This window comes from Anabrus simplex, chromosome 7, assembly GCF_040414725.1.
Source record: "Anabrus simplex isolate iqAnaSimp1 chromosome 7, ASM4041472v1, whole genome shotgun sequence".
In the NCBI taxonomy this organism is placed as follows: Eukaryota; Metazoa; Arthropoda; class Insecta; order Orthoptera; family Tettigoniidae; genus Anabrus; species Anabrus simplex.
The window spans coordinates 136,817,256-136,842,095 of NC_090271.1; the positions used below are offsets into that span (position 1 = coordinate 136,817,256).

The following is a 24,840-nucleotide window of genomic DNA, read 5'->3' on the forward strand; positions in this document are numbered from 1 at the left end:
CGAGATTTTGATGTCATGGTATTTAACCAATTGGATCGCAAGGTTAGCCTGATCGCTAAATCTCAGCCAATAAAATTCAACTGACAAACACACCTACGTCTTGAAGAAATAAATACCCATGTATCAGGGAAATTTGCGCTTTTTTGTCTTTGGCTTTCTACGTGAATAATTGCTTCGTACAAGTACTCGTCATCGTGTTATAAGAGCACATGTATAATTGGAAACGACGTATACGATATTAAAAATTATAAGCATTCATTTGATGAAGGATGATATTATTTCTGCTTCTGAGGAAATTTTGAGATACGGAAAATATTGGAAACGCCGCAGTTCAGATTTCCTTAATTTTACTAACCTGAGGAACTTTTAAAGTACGTAAAAACTGTGCCAACTTGGAGAATCAAGTGTGTGTTGGGAACTATTACTAAAACAAACTTTTTAGTTTCAGCTTTCACCAGAAGACGGAAGATCATTAGCAGTCCTAAATTATTTCGGAAGAATGGAACTTCAACATTACGACGGAGTTTGTAACTGTCCTAAGTCTTCGCCTGCTGCAGCCATGTGCCATTAAAATGTGAGGCATAATTCAGCCCAGGGGAGAATAATGTCCGAGATGAAGTCCGGTTAAATATTCACTGATCATCAACCGAGTCCAGAAGCCAAGTCTACTACAGCTAACATTTTAAATTATAATTTTCTCTATTTTCTGTTGTAATAATTATGTAGACGTAGTCCTTGCTTGAATATTTGAGATCATTCCTAATAGTCTTTGTAGTTAGGAATTTCACTCTTCTTTCACTGGTGTTGGTAGATTTGATGTGTGTGAGAGTGTATTTGGGACCTGTATTTCATTCTATTTGAGTGAGTGCTTCGTGACATGTTCTCACTGTCCCATAATAAGTCGAGGAAAGTGTTAAAAGTATTTGACCCACGCGATAACATTTATTAATTTATTAAATAACTTCGGAATAATTTTTGAATTATTTGGGACAGAATATCGACGTGTTCTGTGAATTTAGGATTTTTCCTTGATGTTTTGTGGTTCATCATAGATTCGAGATAGGATAGAGTCATCTATGATTTCATTAAACCATAGCCTACGATGACGCGACCGCGCGCGTATAATAATAATAATAATAATAATAATAATAATAATAATAATAATAATAATAATAATAATTAACATTATTACGGTCTAATAGATTGTTTAAAGGTCATGAGTGTAAGTGTTACTGTGCTTATAAGTGATTAATGTGTGCTATATTGAAGTAGATGTAGGCCTGGAATATTGGTCGTGGCTTGAATGTCCACAAATTTTGCATTTACTGTTGTGTGGTAATTTTGAGACTTGTAAATGGATCTTGAGATAGGATTTTATTTGTGTGGCCATTACATGAGTCATATAAGGAAGAGAGTATGTCTTTGAACATAACTTCTTCTTATGCAGCACATATTGATCGATAATTTGAGAAAATAGGAGATTAAAAATAACGAAGGCGTGACTCATAGACCATATGTGCGAATGCTTGTTTATCTATGACTGTAGGCAATTCTATGGAATTTTTAATGATGATTTCTACCGAAAATTTATCCTGGAACATCATTGTGGAATCTATTTCGTTGAAAAAGTGATAATCCTGTTACAATCACACGCCAGACGATCGCAATGGTAGCCCTTATCTGATATCGTCATTGGGAAACTCTCATATTTCAAATAAATTTTAAAAATAAAAATCAAGAGATAGGTTTCGATAAATCTATTTAATAATACTACCGGGAACCTAAGCTTGAATGCGAGACTGATGAATGATTGATATTTTGTAAATGTGATTTTTCATGGTGATATTTCGTCATGATGTGTACGCAGTGCGCGTAATGTTTTTCGATTTCTTGTTGTTTTGTGGCGAGCATATTGGGCTCAATTCTAAATCTTTAAGCGATTTTATGATAAAATAAGACAGATTAGGATCTTTGCTTCGAGAAAAAAATACTTAAGCAAGGATCACGTCAATGAACTAAGCTCACGAAATGTAAAACGTTTAACCTTGCACAGTGAGAATTTTAAGTCTTTATTGTAAGTTGTGCACAACACTAAGTCAAATATCTCGAGATTGGAAATATAAGGAGTTGGATATAGGACTTCAAAGTAATTTAATTAAATAATTTGAAGCATAAATAATTAATCAGAATAATATTTAATTAATAGAAATTATTATTTGATTTTTCATGAGAAGTAAACGTTTGATTCATTTAAGATTAAATAACAGGATATTGTTAATTTAAATAATGATACGAAAAATCAGATTTTTGTTATTTTGGGATAGGATTTTCTCAGATAATAAATTAATTAATTTTCTAAATTGAGATTTAATAAACCTCAATTTCGTATCTTTGCAGAATGCAATTTAACGAAGAATTGTGGGTGAATTCCAATAGGGAAGAATTAAATATTTTATTCAAGATTTTGGAAATATTAATTGGATTTTTGGAAAGTGCTAATTTATTTTTAATAAATGTTAAAACCTATCTTTAGTGTTTCATTTGTCGTCAGTCCTTAGGTTGTCCCTGTTCTCAATAATTTAGAGTTGCCTGTAAGCGAATGTTCCGCCTGGGACTTTTGCTTACCAGCTGAGCTGCCCGGCAAAACGGGGGCAATACTGAAATTTAAAAATCCAACCCACCATTAAACAACATTCCACTTACAGTGAATATATCAAATACACGATTTTCAGAGGAGGAATTAAATTTACTCAATAAAGGACTAAAGTTTAACTGGCCTAGTTTCCACAAAGGAAAAGATATTATTACAACAACAGCAGAAGTTGAATCCAACATATCCAAGCTTTCTGTCGAACACCAAAATGATACTAGACATGAAATCAAGAAAAAAACTCACCAACTTGTCAAATGAAATAAAGACAAATTCCAAACTTACTCATCACAAATTAAACAAAGATTTACAAATTAAAATAAAACAGAATGACGTCATAGTCACTAAAGCCGACAAAGAAGGAACCACAGTCATAATGAATAAAAATGAATATATTAATAAAACTGAAGCTTTCTTCACAGATAAATTTTTCTCCATAATAAACAAAGATCCCATAGCCCGAGTTCAACGAAACCTCAAAACTTTACTTAAAAATTAAACTCTTTTATTAAAAGAACAAGAACCACAAAACTAATAAATATGAATCCAAACATACCTACAATGAGAGAGAGCACTATTAAAAATTCATAAAACAGAAATTCCTATAAGACCTATTATTAATAGTAAAAATAGTCCAACTTACAAGACATCAAGATTTATACATAGCTTTCTTAAAAACATAAGCTTAATAACATTTCCCCACTAAGAAATTCAATAGACTTTTGCAAAAAAACTTAAAAAAAATTAAAATACAATCTAATCATGTCATGTGTTCATTCGATATACATTAACTAATATGTACTCAAACACTCCAACTAAAGAAACAGTCAGTATTATTAAGGAAAATCTTACCAAACTTACCAACCAATGGATTAGAAATAGATTAATTTAACAATATAGTAAACTTTGTGCTAGATAACAAATTTTCACCTTCAATGGGCAAATATATCGTCAAAAGGGACTATCAATGCAAGATCCCATTTCAGGCATACTGGCAGATATGTATATGGACCACTTAGAACACAACAAAATATTAACTAAAATAAAAGGACTAAACCTATGGCTACGCTACGTGGATGACACATTTACCATAATAGATCAAGAACTCAACAACAGTGACAATATTTTGGAATACCTGAACACCCTATATCAGAATATAAAATTTACGAAAGAAGACTAACTCAATAAATCTATAAACTTTTTAGACATCACTGCCATACATAAGAATAACGGATTTGAATACCAAATCTATAGAAAGCCAAAGTTTTCCCCATTCACAATAAAAAACAGTTCGTCACATCCCAATTCCCACAAACAAGCAGCATATTATAATTAATTTATAGAGCTTTAAAAATCCCTCTAACACCCAAGGATCACAATAAAGAAATACATAAAGAACATAGCTGAGTTTAACTGATTCAATATAGAAATTGTCAACCATATAATCAGAAAAGATCAGAATGCTTGTTGTTTTAAGGGGCCTAACATCGAAGGTCATCGGCCAAAAAGATAAGAATAAACTAATGACAAATCTTATTCCAGATAAACAAGAAAAGGCCACGTATGCTACATTTACATACATTAATCCTAATATTTATCAAGTCTCAAACCAATTTAAAAAACAGGATGTTAAAATCACTTTCAAAACACAGAACACAAATCAAAGTATGTTTCTAAACCATAACGTTGTTAATATCAATAACGATCTATATTCAGGTTCAGGGATTTATAACCTCACGTGTTCTCAATGCTTCGTATTGTATATCGGACAGACAGGACATAGCTTTTCAACAAGACATTTCGAACATTTTAACACAAACACAATAAATTTTCAGCTATGAGCATACACATGAGGGAAACTGGACACACTTACACAACAATAGAACAAGATTTAACAATTCTCAAAAATTTAAGAAAGGGCAAACTAATGAATGAGTTTGAAAATATCTACATTTTTTTAGACCAACATTTCAATAAAAACCTCAATTTAAACAATACAATAGACACCAAAAATCCTTTATATGAACTAACTCTGCAATTATTACAATTATTAAAAATAAAAAAAGAGTACCTTCAAAAACATCAACAAAGCTCCCCTCATAAAGTTTCCACCCCCAGTAAAAACTCCTCCAAGACCAACCAATACACTCTCCACCTGCCCATCCCCTACCCACCTACCCAATCCACAGGCCGCACACAGGTACAACACTAGGCGTACAGTTTCAGCTACAGTCAGTCAATCAATCCAGTTGTGCCTCCAAGACAAGCCGACCGCAAGAGAGACGATGGGGTAAGTAAGAAAGCTAACGTGATTCGCCATTAAATTAACAATACACACTTCAATATTAAGAAATACATTTTTGTTCTCGTTACGGACACTCAATCAATTTCATTCTTCAAATCAAAGCTACTGAATTCCATCTTTAAGACAACAAATTGGTTAGTCCCCATTTGATCCTCGTTAACGACAAGCGACACGCCATTACAACAGCTAAACAACAACAAGCAAGTTAACAACTCGACAACATCCAACTAATAGGCTTTCTAAGATAAAATTTCAGAAGTGATGCCAGACTTGACAACATGATAATAAAATCAAGAAATAATCACTTTTAAGGACTTCTATAAAAATTGACAGAACATGCATTGTTAAACACTAAAATTACTTTTTTAAACCTAGCCAACATCTTTCAATAAGTTACAAAAATAGCTATTAGTTTATTAACGTTATTGGTGTTTAAGTACGTTTGTTAACAAAACTTACTAGACATTTAGCTAGTATAATAACTTTGCTATAGAATTTTCCAATGGGAACTAAACTTATATCTTCAAGAGTACATGTTTCAAAAATAAATCAACACAACAGTGGACAATAAGACTTAGTTCTAAAACCTGCCAAAGTTGTTTTAACAATGTTTAAATCATAGTTCTTTTAGTTTTATTCCAATACTTTTATATCAGCAGCGGCCGCCGAGGGGCACTTGCGGAGGAGCACTACTTTTTCACAAATTCGCATCATACAATGTCACGATTGTCCAAGGGAGTCTAGTCTTCATTATTTCATTCAGAAGGTCACTTCTGTGAGAAGAGTTGGAAAAATAAAAGTAGGAATTGCCGACAGGTTACAGAAAAATAATTTGACTTAGGGATTATATGAACAAGCCTTCTGCATTGTCAAATTAATGATGATACTTGTTGTTTATAGGGGCCTAACATCGAGGTCATCGGCCCCTAATGGTACGAAATGAAATAACAAAAAATTCTAATTCATCCACTGACTAAAATAAAATGAAAAATGTCGTGAAGAATGAATGGATGCACATGAACCCTACAAAAAAACAAAAACAAACAAGAACAGCGGATCAGACTCAAAAAAAAAAAAGGTAGTTAATTAGAGTATTACTGACCAAGGGACCATTTATAAAGCACAATGATGCTTGATGTCTGAAGGGGTGCTAAATTCACGTCTAAGGCCCCACAGAATGGTACATGTCGCGAGTAAAGTAGAACCATGGTATTTGTCATTTTGGGGTACTGATCAAAAGTAGCGGACTCATAGTAGTCCACACAAGATGGTACCACTCACAAGTATTGCAATTCGTACAGGGAACGCAGGCCTATGGTGTTTCACACACAATGGCACCACTCATAGCCAATGAAAACCGGTAAGGTTCCTCACCTAGGTGTACTAGTCACAGGCGCCGGTATTCCCGTGGTGTTCCTCAAATTGTGGGTACCAATCACAGGCAACGCTGACCCACGGTGCCGCTCATATAGCGGGAAGGTCAGCCATGATGAAACTATGACGTCACGAGGCAACATCTGACATTTAAATTCGGACTTAGTTTTCGTATATCAACTTCCTGTCTCTCTCTCTCACACCCTGTGATGTCAGGTATGACGTCGTCACCCCTCCGTCACCAAGTAAACATGGTCGCTATGTGCTCCACCAGTGCTATATAGTGTCCACTTCGGTGTTCTATCAGGTAATAGTACAAAAACCTAGTATTTTTGCACCTCTACTCCTTCCTTGTACCCTAATGAACATATCTAATAGCATATGACAGCGCCTACAAGTGAAATGGAGATAGCGGGCTTGTGTACCGTAACCAAATTATTTATACTGCTTTGTGTGTTCATAAGCAATAAATAAGTTTCACATATTTCTGACACAAATGAACGTGAGTGGGCTGAAAATAAAATTTCTTAACCAGCGAGTGGAAAGGGTTATAGATGTACATTATTTTGCTTTTTACATCCACCTATCCTTCCTCCTGCCAACAAAGAATCCAAAGAAAATGATTCTGATTACACCCCTGAAACATCGGCTGAGCAATTCAGAGCACCAGAAGGCGAAGAAGAAATTTGCGATCGAGATAATGAATTCTTTGGGAACTTAAGTGAATCAAGAAAAACTAAGAAGAAAAGTATGAATGACGCTTGGAAACAACACAAAAATAAGAAACTAAGAATGGGAGGCAAACCATACCTAGGTTACAGAAGGACCAAAGAAGGGAAAGTCATACAAGATGTCGAGAGAAATAAAAGGAAGCAGGGACCTACTTGCACTTCAAACCGCAAGAGAGACGATGGGGTAAGTAAGAAAGCTAACGTGATTCTCCATTAAATTAACAATACACACTTTAATATTAAAGAGGTATTTTATTTCCCTCAAGTCCGCCGGCAAGCCGGTTAGGACCCCCCTATCCGCCACCTGGGAGTATCACCTCTTCCCCTGCTACGCCTGCGTGGCAGGTTCGTGGCATTGTCAAATTTACTCATAGTTGGTGTCCATAGCAATGAATGAAATGTGCATTAGAGTAATGTACTTTCAATTTCACCCGCACACCCCCTGTTCTTCCACCCATTACGCTGGCTCCATCATAACTCTGACAAATAAGTTTACGTAGTGTGTCCCTTAATATGAAATTCATTTGATCTAACAGACATTGACTCAATCCATTCGCTGTCCTGTCGGTTGGATTCATGAACCCCCAAAACCTCACAATGCATATCGAAAACAAGTACCAATTGGCATCTGTTTGAAACATCCGTTGTTTTATCTGTTTCTATTGCAACGAACTGGGATTCCCCAATTTCTGAAGAAATTTGTTCCATACACACATTCAACATACAGTCGAGAAGCTTGTTCTGAATAGTCTTCGACGTACCTCAAAATACAGAAGCTTTGGACAGGTGCTTTTTCATAGCCATGTCTCTTTCAGTTGTAAAATTAATGAGATCTTTGAAAATTCTAGGAGTTAGAGAATTTCCTGTCTCTCGACGTACCTCAAAATACAGAAGCTTTGGACAGGTGCTTTTTCATAGCCATGTCTCTTTCAGTTGTAAAATGAATGAGATCTTTGAAAATTCTAGGATTTAGAGAATTTCCTGTCTCATCATGACCACGGAGTGCCACTTCAAATACGCCACAGAATTTTCTGCACTGAATAATTCTGCGTAATATGTGCCTATTTTTCCTAATCTGATCATTGTGTTTGTTAATGGATTGGTGATACAGCAGAATCCAGTTGTCACTACATTAACTTTCCCTAGCACAGCTAATTCCATGCATGAATTGATATGTTGAGAGGAACTTTCATGTTTTTAAAAATTTTTCATTCAAGTGTTTGAGATCTGTTACTCCGGTTTTCGTCCAAGTCAGGTCATGTCCGAATAACATGCATGGAAAACAGAAAAAACGCATTCCTTGAATCACAGCCACACACCCACTCCCATTCTGTATACACCCCTGGCTGGAATCCATGTAGATATATGCGCCCTTTATATTGTCCGAATCGTTCTAGTTGTGAATGAGGTGTTTGGTCGACCGAATGTCTTTATCTCCGTCTTTTCCGTTGGAGACAGATGCGATAAAAGGTCTACTTAAAATATACTCACAGAATTCATTGTACGTACCCTACAGGTTAATCATACCTGTGTGATATACAGTACCTTACGCAACTCTTCATAAGGATTCTATATATCCACCAACAAGCTAGAATAATATAGAGAGACGGAAGCGTTGCCTGGGTGAAACTAATAGAATGGACGTCCGCCACGTTTCCTGTGGTCACACAAGCAAGGGGGCATGGCCCTTAATTATGAAAAGTGTAGAAAATACGCATTTTATAATCACTGGGGGAGAATTAAAGACCGTTGCCGAAAGCTTAAAGCATTAAAAATCATAGATTGCGAACACCGCCACTTCATAATATTGCGGCACGAGGCCAACATCACGATCACTTGATTGTAGGGTAGTTCGAAATCATCGCACAGTGACATACGAAGAGGCCTTGAAATCGAAACAAGAGTGTTAACCTGCTTGGCTATTGTGGTTAAGCGTAAATTACAATAAAAACCGTGGACATAAATATTTATGACACGATAGGGACCTACAATAGGTTACAACCTCATTCTGATCATATTTTGCATCCCCATGAGTACTGTCTTTCTTTCTTAATCTGTTTGCGCTCCAGGGTTGGTTTTTCCCACGGACTCAGAAAGAGATCCTGCCTCTACCACCTCAAGGATAGTTTTCTGGAGCGTGGGACCTTGGGTCGGGGGATACAACAGGGAAGAAGAGCCAGTACCTTGCCCAGGCGACCGCACCTGTTGTGCTGAACATGGGGCTTGTGGGGGGATGATAAGATTAGAAGGGACAGATAAGGAAGAGAGAGGGAAGCGGCCGTGGCATTAAGTTAGGTACCATCCCGGCGTTTGCATGGAGGAGAAGTGGGAAACCAAGGAAAACCACTTCGAGGATGGCTGAGGTGGGAGTCGAACCTACCTCTACTCAATTGACCTCCCGAGACTGAGTGGATCCCGTTCCAGCCCTCGTACCCCTTTTCAAATTTCGTGGCGGAGCCGGGAATCGAACATGGGCTTTCGGGCATGGCAGCTACTCACGCTAACCACTACACCATAGAGGCAACCCATAAGTACTGTACCACTATAATTGTTTAATGTTATTATTTATTATAATATAGGGGGCATATCATTCAGGGGAGTGCGACAGGCTTTGGCAGCCGACACATTTCCTATCCTCGCCTCAAGATGGGGGCTTCATTCATTCCATTCCTGACCCAATCGAATGACTGGAAACAGGCAGTCGATTTTCATTTTCAGGGGGCATATGAAGTTTTTCCCAATACCATATCATACTGGGATTACTAGCTGGAAGGTAACCTTGAAAGTTGTCCATTATGAAGTATAGCCTAGTTTTAAATACCAATGCAACTCACATCTACAATAAAAGATGCATAAATGTTACAAATAACAGTAAAATACTGCATTTACCATACTTGGTGTACGTTTGACCGAAATAGGTGACTTTTCGTGGTTACGTTTCCTTGGTGATGGGCGTTCCACTGTCTTTGTTTGTAAATGTGAATGAAAATTAAATAGGGTTGGAACGGCATTTGCCAGTAATCACTGTTGGTCATTGTTTCACACATATACATATCTTCGAAATGTACAGAACATAAGCGACTGTATTCAGTGGGATACCATTTACCTCTTTTCATCCTCACAACGTATTTTTCCGTTAATTCTTTGTTCTTTAAAGGAAATCTGAAACATAATCCGTCAAATAATTACCGTGGCTATCTGTACTTCCGCTGTGTAAAATGGGTTTAATTACAAATAGAAGTTACAAAAAGGAATCTCGGCTATCATTCAGTAATACTTAAAATACGATATATCCTTGGTTTTATTACTCCGATTAGTACAACCGTGTGCTGAGTATATGGGTAGCATTCTTGAAAGCGAGAATCTATCTTTTCACTACTTAAAAGTTATGAAAATTTAGGAAATTAAATTGGCATGCACTATCTCCCAGTCACCTCAACATTTGTTCTCGCGCCAATTCGCTTTGTTTTGACAACCATTAACATAGCTGCCCCTTATCAACTTGCTTCCGCAGGGAGCGCTGATGTCAGGCATACAGCCCCTCTATGTTATTCTAGCTCGTTGATATCCACACACAACACACGACAGATTTACATTTAACACCACCACAATAAATATTACGAAATAGGATACTGACTAATTTCATTAGCCAGTACAGCATGTTTATCGGACCGCAGACGACAGACCGGGAACATGAATTTGAAACGGATGTTCTGCTCGGCGTGATAAGCCTTCGCGTATTTTCGGAATCGTAGCAGGCTGGCTTCAGCAATGACCCAATCTCCCATTCTGTGCATGTTAAAAAAGAGTTAATTTGACGCATAAATTGCACAGGGCCAGCGAAAAGCCCGCTGGAGGAAGCAAGGTACGTCTGATTGACGCACTAGTTGCATGCAGCGCCTAATATCAAAACTGAATGTACTATCATTCAAATTACCCATATTGGTAAAACCATACATTAACGGTTACTTAGCTGGAGGGGCACGTGCCCCTCTGCCCTTTAGAGCAAGCTGCTGTTTTATATTAGGTTTTGTGTTACTCATTATATATGTATAATCCCACTGGCCATCATTATCTAGTCAAATGTGGACACTTATGTAATGCAATAAACATATTTTAACCAACTTATCATAATGTAGCCTGTTATAGAATACTACAAGATTAATAAAAACAGGATCCTGAATATATTTTTAAGATTTTGAGGTACGAAACATGGCTGATGATGCCCAAAAAATATATCGTATTGAAAAGGTGGACAATTTTCTAAAAAATTGTGTTAAAAGCGGTGTTTTATCTCATAAAATACTCAATCAAATTAAAAACCGCACATCTTCTCACTTTTAACGAACAGCACTACAGTCTATTAAAAAAACAATTATGGTTTTATTTTGAGTCCACCTTGTCAATACACCGTAAAATGATAGAAAAATATTAATTTAACATACATGTTTCGGTAAAATCATCCATTCCCTTCATCAGTGATGTCAGTTCAAGGAATAAAACATATAACACTATCTTTTGTTTTTTCTTATGATTTAAAGAAGTATTGTATCTTAATTTCACCATATCAATGAATAAAGAAACTAATGAAATATTATGAAAATGATCATTACATAAAATTTAATATTTTGTCAAAGTGAATGAGAATACCTAAATAAAGTTTTAAGATCTTCACGTTTTCTTCTTTTTCTTCCTTAAATGATCAAACACTAGTTTGTACAATGGGTTCTCTTCTGTACTTCTTTCGTTTAAACTTGATTCAAGGTTGAGCAAGATTAGAAAACATTCATAAATTTTCCCTTTTTGGCCGAATGTATTAACTCCATGTCATTCAAAATGCCTGTAAATTTATGATTCTTTTCAACCATATGCTCTCCCATTGCCGAATATATTTTATGTTAGACTGTATTAACATGTTCTTTGTACCTTATAGCCAAACTTCTTCTAGACTGTCCTATCTATCGTCTACATGTTTGACAGGTCAATTTGTAAATTCCTGATTTATTAAACATACATTTATTCTCTATTTTATATGAATTGAAAATTATTAGTATTAGTTTTGTATGCAACACTGATGTTCCTTTTCCTAAAACTGTCAGCCAGTTGATGAGAGTGCTTATTTCAAAAAGTTAGAACTGCAAATTTCTTTTCCTCCTTTCACTCTTTAATTAAAGTTGTTTTTGGTACATTTTTCATTTTATTTATTGTTCTATTAATAAATGTTCTGGAGTATCCATTGCTATGAGCAATTTGGTGGATTATATTTATCACTCTATTATAATTCTTCCTAGACACAGGTATGTTCATAGCTCTATTAATTAAACTGTAAAATGTTGCCTTTTTATGTTTACCTGGATGATTGGAGTCATTTCTGATAATAGTATCTGTTTGAGTAGCTTTTCTGAAAATTTGAAAATCAAAATGACCAGAATTTATAGTAATTGTTAATTCTAAATAATTTAAAGTTCTATCATTTTCAGATTCCATTGTGAAATGCACTTGTTTATCCAAAGTATGTAAATACCCTAATATACCATCAGTTTAACCTTTTGTTCATTGATAATAACAAATATATCAACATTTCTTAACCATCAATCCATCTATTTTATCCACTATTTTATCATATTCCATGTAATCCATGAATATGTTTGCTAAAATACCTGAAGCCGGTGAACCAATTGCTAGGCCTTTAGACTGTTTGTAAATTTTGCTCTCAAAAACGAAATATCATATAATCCCAAATACCACCCGCCACCAAATAAGACCTGCACCCTAAAACTGAGACGGCAAAATACGGGGGGAAAAAATAAAAAATCAAATAACTTACCTATTTAATTTTCTTCAAATATACCACAAATATAAATTCAAACAGCTTACAATTAATAAAATCATCACAAAAATCTTAAATAAAATCGGGTCAATACTCAGAACATTCACAATTCATCGTCGTCATCTGAAGTTTCACTATAGGAACTTTTGTCGCTGGCATCTTTCCACAAATAGTCGTCCTCACTACCGTCCACTTAATTTGCAATTCCACATTTCTTAAAGCTTTTGGACACTAGATAGTTGGAAATGTGCGCCCAAGCAGTCTTGATCCAGCTGCATATTAGTCCCACTTCAGGCCTCTTCACTCGTCCAGTTGGTGTTAACGCGTGATCACCATCAGACATCCATTCGGTGTACAACTGTTTCATTGCAGTTTTGAAGGGCCAGTTCACGCACACATCTAACAGCTATAGTATAGAAGCGAGTCCTTTGGGAATTATTGCAAGATCGGTTTTTCCTTTCTTCATCACATCTTTTACAGTGTCCTCTGTATGTCCTCTAACTGTCCAACACAAGCATATTTCATTTTTGTATCAAACCTCCCAGGCGATGTTGCCAAACGCACTTCACCCAGTCCTCAACTAAAGCACTGTTCATCCAGCTAGACTCGTGTTCTAACAATAACACTGGATGGTAAGTTTCCTTTCAGAAGTGTTTACCTTTTCAGAACCACATATAGAGGGAGTTTGGTTCCATCTGCTAATACGCACAACATTACCGTGCATCGTTGCTTTTCGTTATCACCTGTTCTGATGGCTACACTTTTAGAATCCTTCGTATCCAATGTATTTTTCCAATGGCATTTTGAAATAGACAGGTGTCTGGTCAGTATTCCCAATTTGTGACAGCAAATAAGAATTTTGCTTCCTCAAATGAATAATGTGACGCTGAAAGGCCGTTAATTTTTCTTCATATGCCCCAGAGAGACGTTGTGAAATAGACGTACGTCTCCGAATGCACAATCCCTTTCTCCGATAAAAGTTTCGGATCCATCTGCGGCTTGCAGTAAAACCCTGTGTTTTGAGTTCTTTTGAGATCTCTAGTGCTTGCAATTGACACATTTCACTAGAAACACCATATCCTAACTCATGTTTTTCTATCGCAAATTTGTGGAGTCGTTCTTCAATTTCCGGAAACACTGCACTCCGCCTGCAGAACTCTCTGCGATTGCCGTTACTTTTTAGAAGTGTTTCCTTCTTCTTCCGCCAATCACAAATACACGATTCATCAATATCGTACTTTCTGCCAACGGCACAATTTCCGTTATATTTCAGTTTCGCTTATAACTTTAAGTTTCTCGCGCACAGTAAATGAATGCAGACGCCGTTTTGAATCCATCACTTACTATCGAGACAGCATTTTCACGGGACATATGGAACTCGAATGTGAGCGAGGTAGACTTCTGTAACCAACAGTCTTGACTCTAGCAAAGTACAATATCACCGAGATCAGGTATTCGCGCACCCAGCATGCTAGCAACACTTGTGAAACAAACAACGATCGAGCATCCGCAGCAACGGCTTTCATATTTACTGCATATTTACCCATATTCTTTGATTTACCGTATTTCATTACCTTACATTTAGCGCTTACATGCCACTGTAACCGTATTGAGAAAAAATCGATCATGTTTTCTAGAATGCAACTAAAACTAAAACTAAGACCTGAATGTCTATTTACATGTGGTATATTGAGTACGGTAACCGTATTCAAATCTATTTCAATACTCTATGTAAACGTAGTACATATTTACGAGAATGAACGGCTTGGATACGACCCGCACCCAAGATTTAGAACCAATATTTGGGGGGAAAAAGTGCGGGTGGTATTTGGGATTATACGGTAGTAAATTTCCAAAGTAAATTCTAGTAATGTTAAAAATTCTTCAATTTCCACCTTACTTAATTTGCTGTGTTGCATTAAATTCTTTCTTATAATTTTTATAGTATCAATGATAGGAATGTTGGAGTACATATCTTTGATATCCAAACTATGTATCGTGTACCTCAATGTTTTTGATTCTGTTACAAAAGTCAATAGTATTAATTAGGTGTGTCTGGCTATTAAACTTAGTGTTCTTTTAAAAATCTTTGTATAAATTTGCCCATCTTATATATTGGACTATTTCTAAAATTAGCTACTGGTCTATAGGAATTTCTTGTTTATGAATTTTCGGTAGTGCCCTTAAAGTAGGTATTTCTGGGCTCATGTTAACTAGACAGTTAGTATCTTTGGAGTCTAATAAAAAAAGTTATGTTATTGAGAATTTGTTTAAGTTTTTCTGCATAGATGATGTGGGATTTTTTTTATCAATTCAAAATTATTGCTCATTAGAAAATTCTTGGGTCCGGTACACAATCCCGCTATCTCCAATTCAGGTCTGAGAAATGTTCTAACCTAAAGGACGAATTCTACCATATCCAAAAAGAACTTAGATGCAAAAATTAAGAGTTTTTTGCAATTTGTACGTAATTATTAAATGCCAATATTTGCCAAGCGCTACGACTCTCTTGCCAGGGTAGCCATGTTTATGACGTCATAGTTCATCCCGTCAACCCGTGGAAGGTCAGCCATGATGAAACTATGACGTCACGAGGCAACATCTGACATTTAAATTCGGACTTAGTTTTCGTATATCAACTTCCTGTCTCTCTCTCTCACACCCTGTGATGTCAGGTATGACGTCGTCACCCCTCCGTCACCAAGTAAACATGGTCGCTATGTGCTCCACCAGTGCTATATAGTGTCCACTTCGGTGTTCTATCAGGTAATAGTACAAAAACCTAGTATTTTTGCACCTCTACTCCTTCCTTGTACCCTAATGAACATATCTAATAGCATATGACAGCGCCTACAAGTGAAATGGAGATAGCGGGCTTGTGTACCGTAACCAAATTATTTATACTGCTTTGTGTGTTCATAAGCAATAAATAAGTTTCACATATTTCTGACACAAATGAACGTGAGTGGGCTGAAAATAAAATTTCTTAACCAGCGAGTGGAAAGGGTTATAGATGTACATTATTTTGCTTTTTACATCCACCTATCCTTCCTCCTGCCAACAAAGAATCCAAAGAAAATGATTCTGATTACACCCCTGAAACATTGGCTGAGCAATTCAGTGCACCAGAAGGCGAAGAAGAAATTTGCGATCGAGATAATGAATTCTTTGGGAACTTAAGTGAATCAAGAAAAACTAAGAAGAAAAGTATGAATGACGCTTGGAAACAACACATAAGAAACTAAGAATGGGAGGCAAACCATACCTAGGTTACAGAAGGACCAAAGAAGGGAAAGTCATACAAGATGTCGAGAGAAATAAAAGGAAGCAGGGACCTACTTGCACTTCAAACCTGTGTGAAAAGTCCAAATTGAGGAAGTGCAACAACATTAAAGATGAAGAAAGAAAAGAAATATTGAAGGAATTTTGGGAGACCATGTCATGGGATCAGCGTAAACTGTACATTACTGGGCTCGTGGATATCATCCCCAGAAAACAACCATGTGCAGGGCAATCAAGACGCAGTGGTATATTGATTTATTATATTCGCATCAACCACGATAAATAAGTTTGCAAAAATATGTTTTTAAACACATTCGGAATTAATGAGCGGACTGTTAAGTACTGGAAAGGTCAAGCTTCGGAGAGTGGAACCATTCCTAGTGATGAGAAAAACCATCCATTACGCAGTTGCAGCTAGTAGAGTGGAGTACAGGAATTTTTGGAAAAATTGACAAAATTACTGTCTCACTACTGCAGGAGCAAGTCAACAAAAGTTTATCTGGAGTCTGTAATACAATCAGTAAGTCATCTGTATGAACTGCACAAAGAGAGTTGCAAAGGAAACGAATAATGAGACTGTCAGTCGGTAAACCTTCGATACCATTCTGTCTGACTTGAACACAAGGTTGTTCAGACCAAAAAAAGATGAATATGACCTGTGTGTTGGCTAAACCGCTGGCAATATAAATGAGTATGATTATTTAAACCATATCGCTATCTAGGACAAAGCCAGAAATGAGAAAACGAAGTACAAGAAGGATGCAGAAGCCGGAGTATGTGTAGTATTCACCAAGGTCTTTCTGGCAGTAAAGGTACCTCCGTTTTTTTCTTTTTGCTAGTTGCTTTACGTCGCACCGACACAGGTAGGTCTTATGGCGACGATGGGACAGCAAAGGGCTAGGAGTGGGAAGGAAGCGGCCGTGGCCTTAATTAAGGCACAGCCCCAGCATTTGCCTGGTGTGAAAATGGGAGACCACAGAAAACCATTTTCAGGGCTGCCGACAGTGGGGTTCGAACCTACTATCTTCCGAATACTGGCCGCACTTAAGCGACTGCAGCTATCGAGCTCGGTCCCTCCATTTCTGATGGCTAGCACATTATATTACAAAACAAAGCTTGCAGTACATAACTTTACTGTATACAACTTAGGAATACATGATGTAACATGCTATTGGTTCGATGAAAGCCAAGCTGAGCTGGTGGCTTGTCTTTGCCTCTTGCATAATAGATACAACAAGCAAGCAGCTGGAACAGTCACGAGTTCCCTACATCTTGTATTCTGACGGATGCACCTACCAAAATAGGAACTTAGCGATGTCTAATGCTTTGTTAAAGCTAGCCAAGAAAAATGGGGTTGCGTTTTTCCAGAAATTGCTAGAATAGGGTCACACCCAAATGGAATGTGACTCAGTCCATAGTTCAATTGAATGTAAGTTAAAGAACCGTGAAATCACACCTCCCAGCCAATATGCATCAGTGTCAAAAGAAGCACAAAGAAAACCCCCCATCCATACAATGCAGTTTATCTCAATTACTCATACTTCGTCAATTATCCAGTAAAAGTTTCATGGATTTATGATTCCATTCGTCCCAGACAAAAAGATTATGACCCAACTGTTACGGATCTTAGAGTTATTAAATACGATCCAACAGGAGTTATTTACTTCAAATTGGATTTTGAGGATGATTTTGTGGAGATGCCCGGGAGACCTAGACCAGTAAGTGACCAAGAGCTTCCAAAACTTTACCAAGAGTCCTTAAAGATCAAGAATATAAAATGGGATCAGCTTCAGCAACTCAAAAGTGTAATTCCTTAAGATTGCCACTCTTATTACAACATTCCACACTCTTACGAATGAATACAAGGTATACATGATCATAGTTGATGACTCATTTCATGTGGCACAATTTGGATATTAAAAGAATCAAGGATGTTGGGCTTTTGTATTTTAAGGTTATATTTTAAATTGAATGGTAAAAATTGGAATAAAAATCATTTAAACAATTAGGTTTTATCAATTTATTATGGAATCCAATACCTCATAACTCACTGTTTGCTGAAAATTTAACTGCTCCAATACAGCGTAACTGACGCTACAGATTTTTTTTAAAATTAATAGCACTATCTGAGTATCCAGTGACACGTTTACATCATAATATCAAAAAATAACTCTATTATTTTGAAAATAAATGGTTTTTTGTCCTCCTGTAAACTGAGTTTTGTTAGTTATGCGGTATTAATGCTTAAGGGACGATATGTAACAGTATTTACGGCCAGACAAGGTATTGGAGGGGCCGGCAACATGCTGACCATGATATACTGGTATGTAATGAGAAAAGATTTAGTAAATTGTGAGCTTTGAGGAGAGAGAAAAGGTTTCCAGAAAAGATTCACATCCCTGCACTAAATCCCTGTGCAAACACCAGTAGAAGTGTTTTGCAGTTTGACTTTCACATGTTTGTGTATGAGCAGGTTCTGCAATGGTCAACATTAGTAGCGAAAATCTTAGAAACTCTTATGTTCAGATAAATTTTCATGCAACTGTAATTTCACCCCTCAGTCTCTCCCCCCCCCCCCCCCCCCCAGCCCATTAATCTGTCATCCTCCTCAATATATATCCTTCCAAGAGAATATTTATCAATATTCTGTTACTAGTATAGGCTACAGCATTAGACTAGTGCAAGGAAAATATAGACAAAGCGCTCAACCGTAATATTATCTACTGAATGTAAGTCAACATGCTCAAAGGTAGTAAATCAAGCAGATACCTGATCTTCCTCAAAATCAGAAAATAACTCCATGGTCAAGGTCTGCTTTTCTTCCGATGATCCAAATACTAACATGGGAGAGAAGACCATGGTACTAAGGAAATGTAGCAATTTGCTACGGTAGTGTAACATTCCTGACCGGCAGGAATGAGACACCAATGTGCCTCCCTTGTCTCTCAGTTGTATGCAGGCCATAAACATTCCTGCAACATATACCATACTTTCATTTTAAAAACAGAATTTTCAGTATGACAGTAAGAATGACATTGTTTAAAGACTTTGAATAAAAGTAAATAAATTACATCAACGTTCAACGCTTACAGATTTAAATTACATCAAAGTCGAGGCAACCAGATTATAAAAACGAAAATAACAGGCCTACACTGTATGGAATTATTAAGCCTACTTGCTTTGTATACAGTAAAATAATCCTAGATTAATATTTGATAAGTAATGAATCTCAGATACTGGAATTAATACACCCCATGGGCCAACATATTTCTAATGTTATAAGTAAGTGGAAATTAACGCAATCTTACTTGGAGAGTGTCTCGGAGGAGAGAGGTGTTCATTGCGATATCAGGAACCCACCATCCCGCCCCTAGAAGTACATTTACTTTTATAACCTAATTAAGACTACTACACGTCATTTTCATTTCTGAAGCATCTACAGTAGAAATATAGTAAAGGGGCCTCAAGGATTATTACATATAATATTACTTTAACTGCTGCTGTTCCCACCTTAAAATGATCGTGAAAAAGAGATGTGTTCAATACGCTAGAAGTACATTTATTTTATAACAAATTTATAACAAAAATACTGTTTTAGATGGAAGAGGATGACGTCATCGACTCCTAGGATGACACTGAGATTTTGTAACCGACCATTGCAGAAGAAAAAAATTATGAATAAAGGTCATTTATTAGTTTTTTCGTATTTTTTGCACATCCAGGCCAACCTCTGTCATGAGAACAGTGGCCCCAAGGGGCCACACACCCTTCGACAGGCTCTTTTCTATCGCCGCGGCGCATACTGCCCGCACAGCACGAAAAAAGGCATTTAGTAATTGTAAAATGCAAGAAATGCTGTAGGATAGAAAGGGTCCCCAAGCAACAGTGGTCAACATTGTCGTTCCTCTCAGCGCTCCCTCCCAGCGCTACTAGTACGACTGTCAAACTCGCGGTTTGAGGCCCCTTTACTATAGTTTTGCCGCAGCGACTTGTATTCCTATTGGCCAATGTAAAGTGGCATGTGATGTCCTTTCTGTGAAGAAAATCATAATCCGTTACCAACCACAGCACAATAAAAGTGCAAGTAAATGTAACATGCTAAGAAAACAATGTACAATACAGAGTCCAGACCAATTGTGTTTCCTCAAGAAACTAGAGGCCTAGGGCCGCTTCGTGGCTTCTAACCGTCCAGACCAATGGCCTTGTGCAGATCCGATCCTAACCATCTGTATGGCAAGAATCTTGTCCAGATCCTATCCTAACCCTCCACACCAATTGCGCTTCCTCATGAAAGTAGAGGCCTAGGGCCGCTTCGCGGCTTCTAACAGTCCACCAATTGCGCTTCCTCATGAAAGTAGAGGCCTAGGGCCGCTTCGCGGCTTCTAACAGTCCAGACCAATGGTCTTATCCAGATCCTATCCTAACCGTCCAGACAAATCGTGTTTCCTCACGAAAACAGAGGCCGGGCCGCTCGTAACAATAATCACCACCACCAGGTATCGAAGCATAGTTCCTAAGTACAAAGGTTGGTAGCACTGAGCACTGCTGGAGAACATCCTTTCCGAGAACGCCGCGAGCGAGTAAACAAAGGACAGTCGTTACGCGTGTGTAAAAGTCTTGGCCCACGGGCTATACTAATGATCAGATACTTCTCATATAGACCTAACTCTCAGAAAGGATTCGGACTGGAAAGGTACCCACTGTAACTTAAATTACTGCAACATACAACCTCAGCATTAGACAGGTGATAAAATGGGAAACCCAGAAGAACCATTTCTAGAGCTGCTAAAGGAAACACTCTTCACAACCAACTTCCAAACATATGCCAACAACTACAAACAAAATCTGAAGTATACCTGGAATTGTTTTGTAATAAAAAATTTTAAACATTACCTAATCTTTTATTTGCAGGTGATTCAGGCATCTCCAAATTTAAAAGGAATTTGTATGACTGTCCAACCATCAGTAAATGTTGTTTTCTTGTTAGCTTTACATGAGCTGATGGAAAACTGCAAATGCCCTTATCTTCTTCACATGACCTGTAACAATAAGCTACATTATTAATGGGTATACTTTAGTGAAGAAGAGTGAGAAGGCTTGGGGATTGTATTACAAGACCAACATGCTGTTTCAACCAGAGTGAACCATTATAATGTAGAGATGAAAACGAGTCTACTTTTTTACAGTAAAATTACTATTTAAAAAATCTTCTCCAGTGACAGTTCACACTCATCACCTCTTATCAAGTCCATGTCCACAACTGAATGAATATAAAATGCTTAAATGCAGTCAAAACTAAACGAAACCGTAAAATCCACTAAAGCCACTGATCTGCTAATAATAATAGCAATAATAATCTGCAATTACTACTTACTTAAATTGCAAATGCACAGGACGAGAATGTGTTAATGCAGGCATATATGCATAATAAAATGCAACGTACAGAAACACTGCAACCCATAAAATTACAGAAGCAACTACTGCCACAATGCCACCCCTGAACACTACATCTCTAACATTATACACTCTGTGAAGGGTCCTCTGTTTATAATCTTCAATCACCTGTCCCAGAAATCGAAACCCCGCCATGATAAACCAGTCTAAACACTAAAAGAATTAAGAAAAGTCTAAAATCGATATGATGGATGGCCAACTTTCCTGAAACTCATCACAACATCCACAGCCTGCATTATCACTTAATTACTAATCAGTCGAACTTTGTATAGAAATTTTAGTCTTTCATTATCGTCGGCGGTCGATGCTCATATATTTTTTTCACGTCAAGTTGCCATCACTTGGAACCAAAGAGAATGAGTGCTTGGAACTATTCTGTTCTCTTCAGGGGGGTGAAACTCTGTTCTGTTCTGTTCGTGAAGTTGATTTGGGCTCGTTATTTCACCCAGACTTGTACTAGTTCGACACACGCACACAATTTCAATAAAGAAGTACACCAATGCAGTTGACAATGTTTTCTGAGTACGAAGCTTCTCTTTGGTACGAAGTACTTGAGGATTGAGGGAAGTAGACCATGCAGCAGACCGCAGCAGACTCACAATATGGGTTCAAAGCACTTCAGAGTAGTTCAGGAAAAGACAATTGAGAGTGAGGAAATACGTATACAAGACTAGGAGATATAGGAAAAGCACAGGGACACAAGGTATACTAATCTTCACGCTAGAGTGGCCGTCTCAGCGACTTCTACAAAACATACACACCGGGCCAACATATAAGGGACAAGCAGGAGAGGGCAGGGGAACGACGGAGGGGTGGATATATGTGAGAGTGTAGGACTTTGGACAGATGGAAAGAAATATCTGAGCAACGTATATGGGGGGATGTAGAGGGGGCAAAGTGTCAGTGAAATCGTAAACAAAAGATGAAGAGGGGCGACAGTGTGTTGATATGAACATCAATGAAAATGTACACGCGATCGGTGGAAGGGGAGATGAGAATAAACGGTAGCTATGTGTCTTGTGTGAAGAGGAAGTGTTAGGGAGGGCGGGAGGCAAATGAGAATATGATGAAATATGTAAGTAGTGTCAATGTATTGTGGGAAAGTGGGGTTAGAGTTGTAAAGTAGAGTGATCTAAGAACTGATTTAAGATACGTATGATTGTGGGAGAGGGCTTGTAGACGAGACATGCAATTGACGAGGGGAGTGGATAATTGTATTGTATTAAGTTGGAGTACAGGCAGCGGCGAGGAGAGTTGTACAATGGGCATTGAAAAAAGAGATGATTGATATCAGCATCTACAGATCCACAATGGCATAGGGGATGCGGTTGTAAGCGAAATCGAAATTTATAGAGAGGTGTAAGGGAATGATTAAAGCGAAGACGTATGATATTGATGATATGACGACGAGTGTAGGTGGCGTGTTGATACCAGAAAGTAGTAGGTAATATGGGTTGGAGACTATGATAGAATTTGCCCTTCTAACATGCAGATGTTGTCCATGTGTGTTGCCATATTTGCGTTGTTGTGAGTTGAGGAGAGATATGAAATCTGTGGCTGGAAGAGAAAATGTAGCTGGGGTTGTAGATAAGAGGGAAGCCTCCTTCGCTAAGCGATCGGCTCGTTCATTGCCTGGTATGTTCTTATGTGCAGGTATCCAAATGATAGTTATTTGGACACCTAATTGGTGTAAATTGAAGAGGATGTGTTTGACATTATAAACATACCAGTTCAGCGTAAACTTGTTAGATTTTAGTGTTTGGAGCACGGAGAGAGAGTCAGTGAATATATTAGCAGATTGTATGGATGAATGTTTGATGTACAGGAATGTTTGTCGTATGGCAAGGAGTTCAGCAGAAAAAATAGAAAAGTGGGACGATAAATGAAACAATTCAGCATACTGAGTCCGTTCGTAAGAAAAAGCAGCGCCGACACCACAAGAAGTTTTGGATCCATCAGTATAAAAATTGGGACAGGCATTAGTGAATGAAATGCGAACTTTTTTAGAATGTAGAGGAAAAAATGAAAGCCGGTAAGGGAGCATAGCAAAAGAAGATTCTTTAGAATGAATAATAGTAGGAGTATATTGAATCACGTCGTATGCCACAGAATAGTATGGTAGCACATGTCTACGAATAATAGTAGATTTAAAAGGGGAGACAGACTCAAATGCCCAAATTAAGGCAGGGGCTCGGCAAGGATGTGTGATAGGTGTTGAGAATGATTGAGCGAGTAATTGTATTTTGGGTAGAAGGTTATTGGAGAGCACTATAAGTCGTTTGAGGAGATACTTAGATGCTAGAAATCTGCGTCGAAGGAGAAGAGGAGGGTCACCAGTTTCAACTAATAAGGCATTAGTAGGTGTGGTAGACAACGCACCAAAAAAACTCGTAGTGCTTGATTTTGAGTTGTGTTGAGGGATTGAAGGGCAGATGGTGATGCAAGATCAATTATATGTGCACAGTAGTCGAAACGAGCACGGATGGTGGAGCAGTAGACTAATTTTGCTGTAAGAGGATCAGCTCCCCAGGAACGACGTGTAATGGCTTTTAGGAGGTTAATATACGTGGCAGTACAGTTGCGTAGGTGTTGTATATGTTGGGAAAATTGTAATTTACGGTCAAGGATAATGCCAAGATAGTTATGGTGCGAACGTATGGGAATGTCATAAGTATCGAACAGTAAAGGCTCGGAGTTGTAAACCCGCTTGGTAGTAAAGATTACTGCAGAGCATTTATCGGGTGATAAAGAGAACCCATGAGTGTGTAACCAGGACTGAACTTGAATGAGCAGCCGTGTTATGCATTTGCGAGCAACATCTACGTCTTTATGGGAAAAGTAGAGAACTATGTCGTCGGCATTCATAAAAATTCGGGCAGATTGGAGGGCAAGTTGCTCGAGGCCGGATAAATATAAAGCAAACAGTATTCCACTGAAGATATCACCTTGAGGGACGCCGACAGTAGCTTGACGAGGGGATGGCGTAGTGAGAGGAGGTTTGAAGATTAGAGTGCGAGACGTTAACAGATGACGTAGAAGAGTTATGAAAGTGGTTGGGGTGCCTTTCTGTGATAACACATCCCATAACATATTCAGGGGGACGGAATCAAAGGCACCTCGTATATCGAGGAAGACAGCAATAGTGTGTTCTTTTCGAGATTTAGCTAATAAGATGTCTATTATAAGCATATTGATCGCATCCTGAGCATTTCGA

General features: G+C 37.6%; 1 protein-coding gene across 1 annotated transcript in view; it reads right to left on the reverse strand.

Annotated features, from left to right (window-relative positions):
- Positions 1-21,921, reverse strand: part of Seipin (lipid droplet biogenesis associated protein seipin) — a 64,220-nt gene extending 42,299 nt beyond the window's left edge. The window contains exons 1-3 of the mRNA XM_067151332.2: positions 21,547-21,921; positions 21,066-21,211; positions 18,942-19,144 (exon numbers count right to left, since the gene is read on the reverse strand). Coding sequence (XP_067007433.1) covers positions 18,942-19,144; positions 21,066-21,211; positions 21,547-21,761 — 564 coding nt within the window. The 5' untranslated portion in view covers positions 21,762-21,921. The remainder of the gene's footprint in view (positions 1-18,941; positions 19,145-21,065; positions 21,212-21,546) is intronic.
- Positions 21,922-24,840: the final 2,919 nt, after the last annotated feature.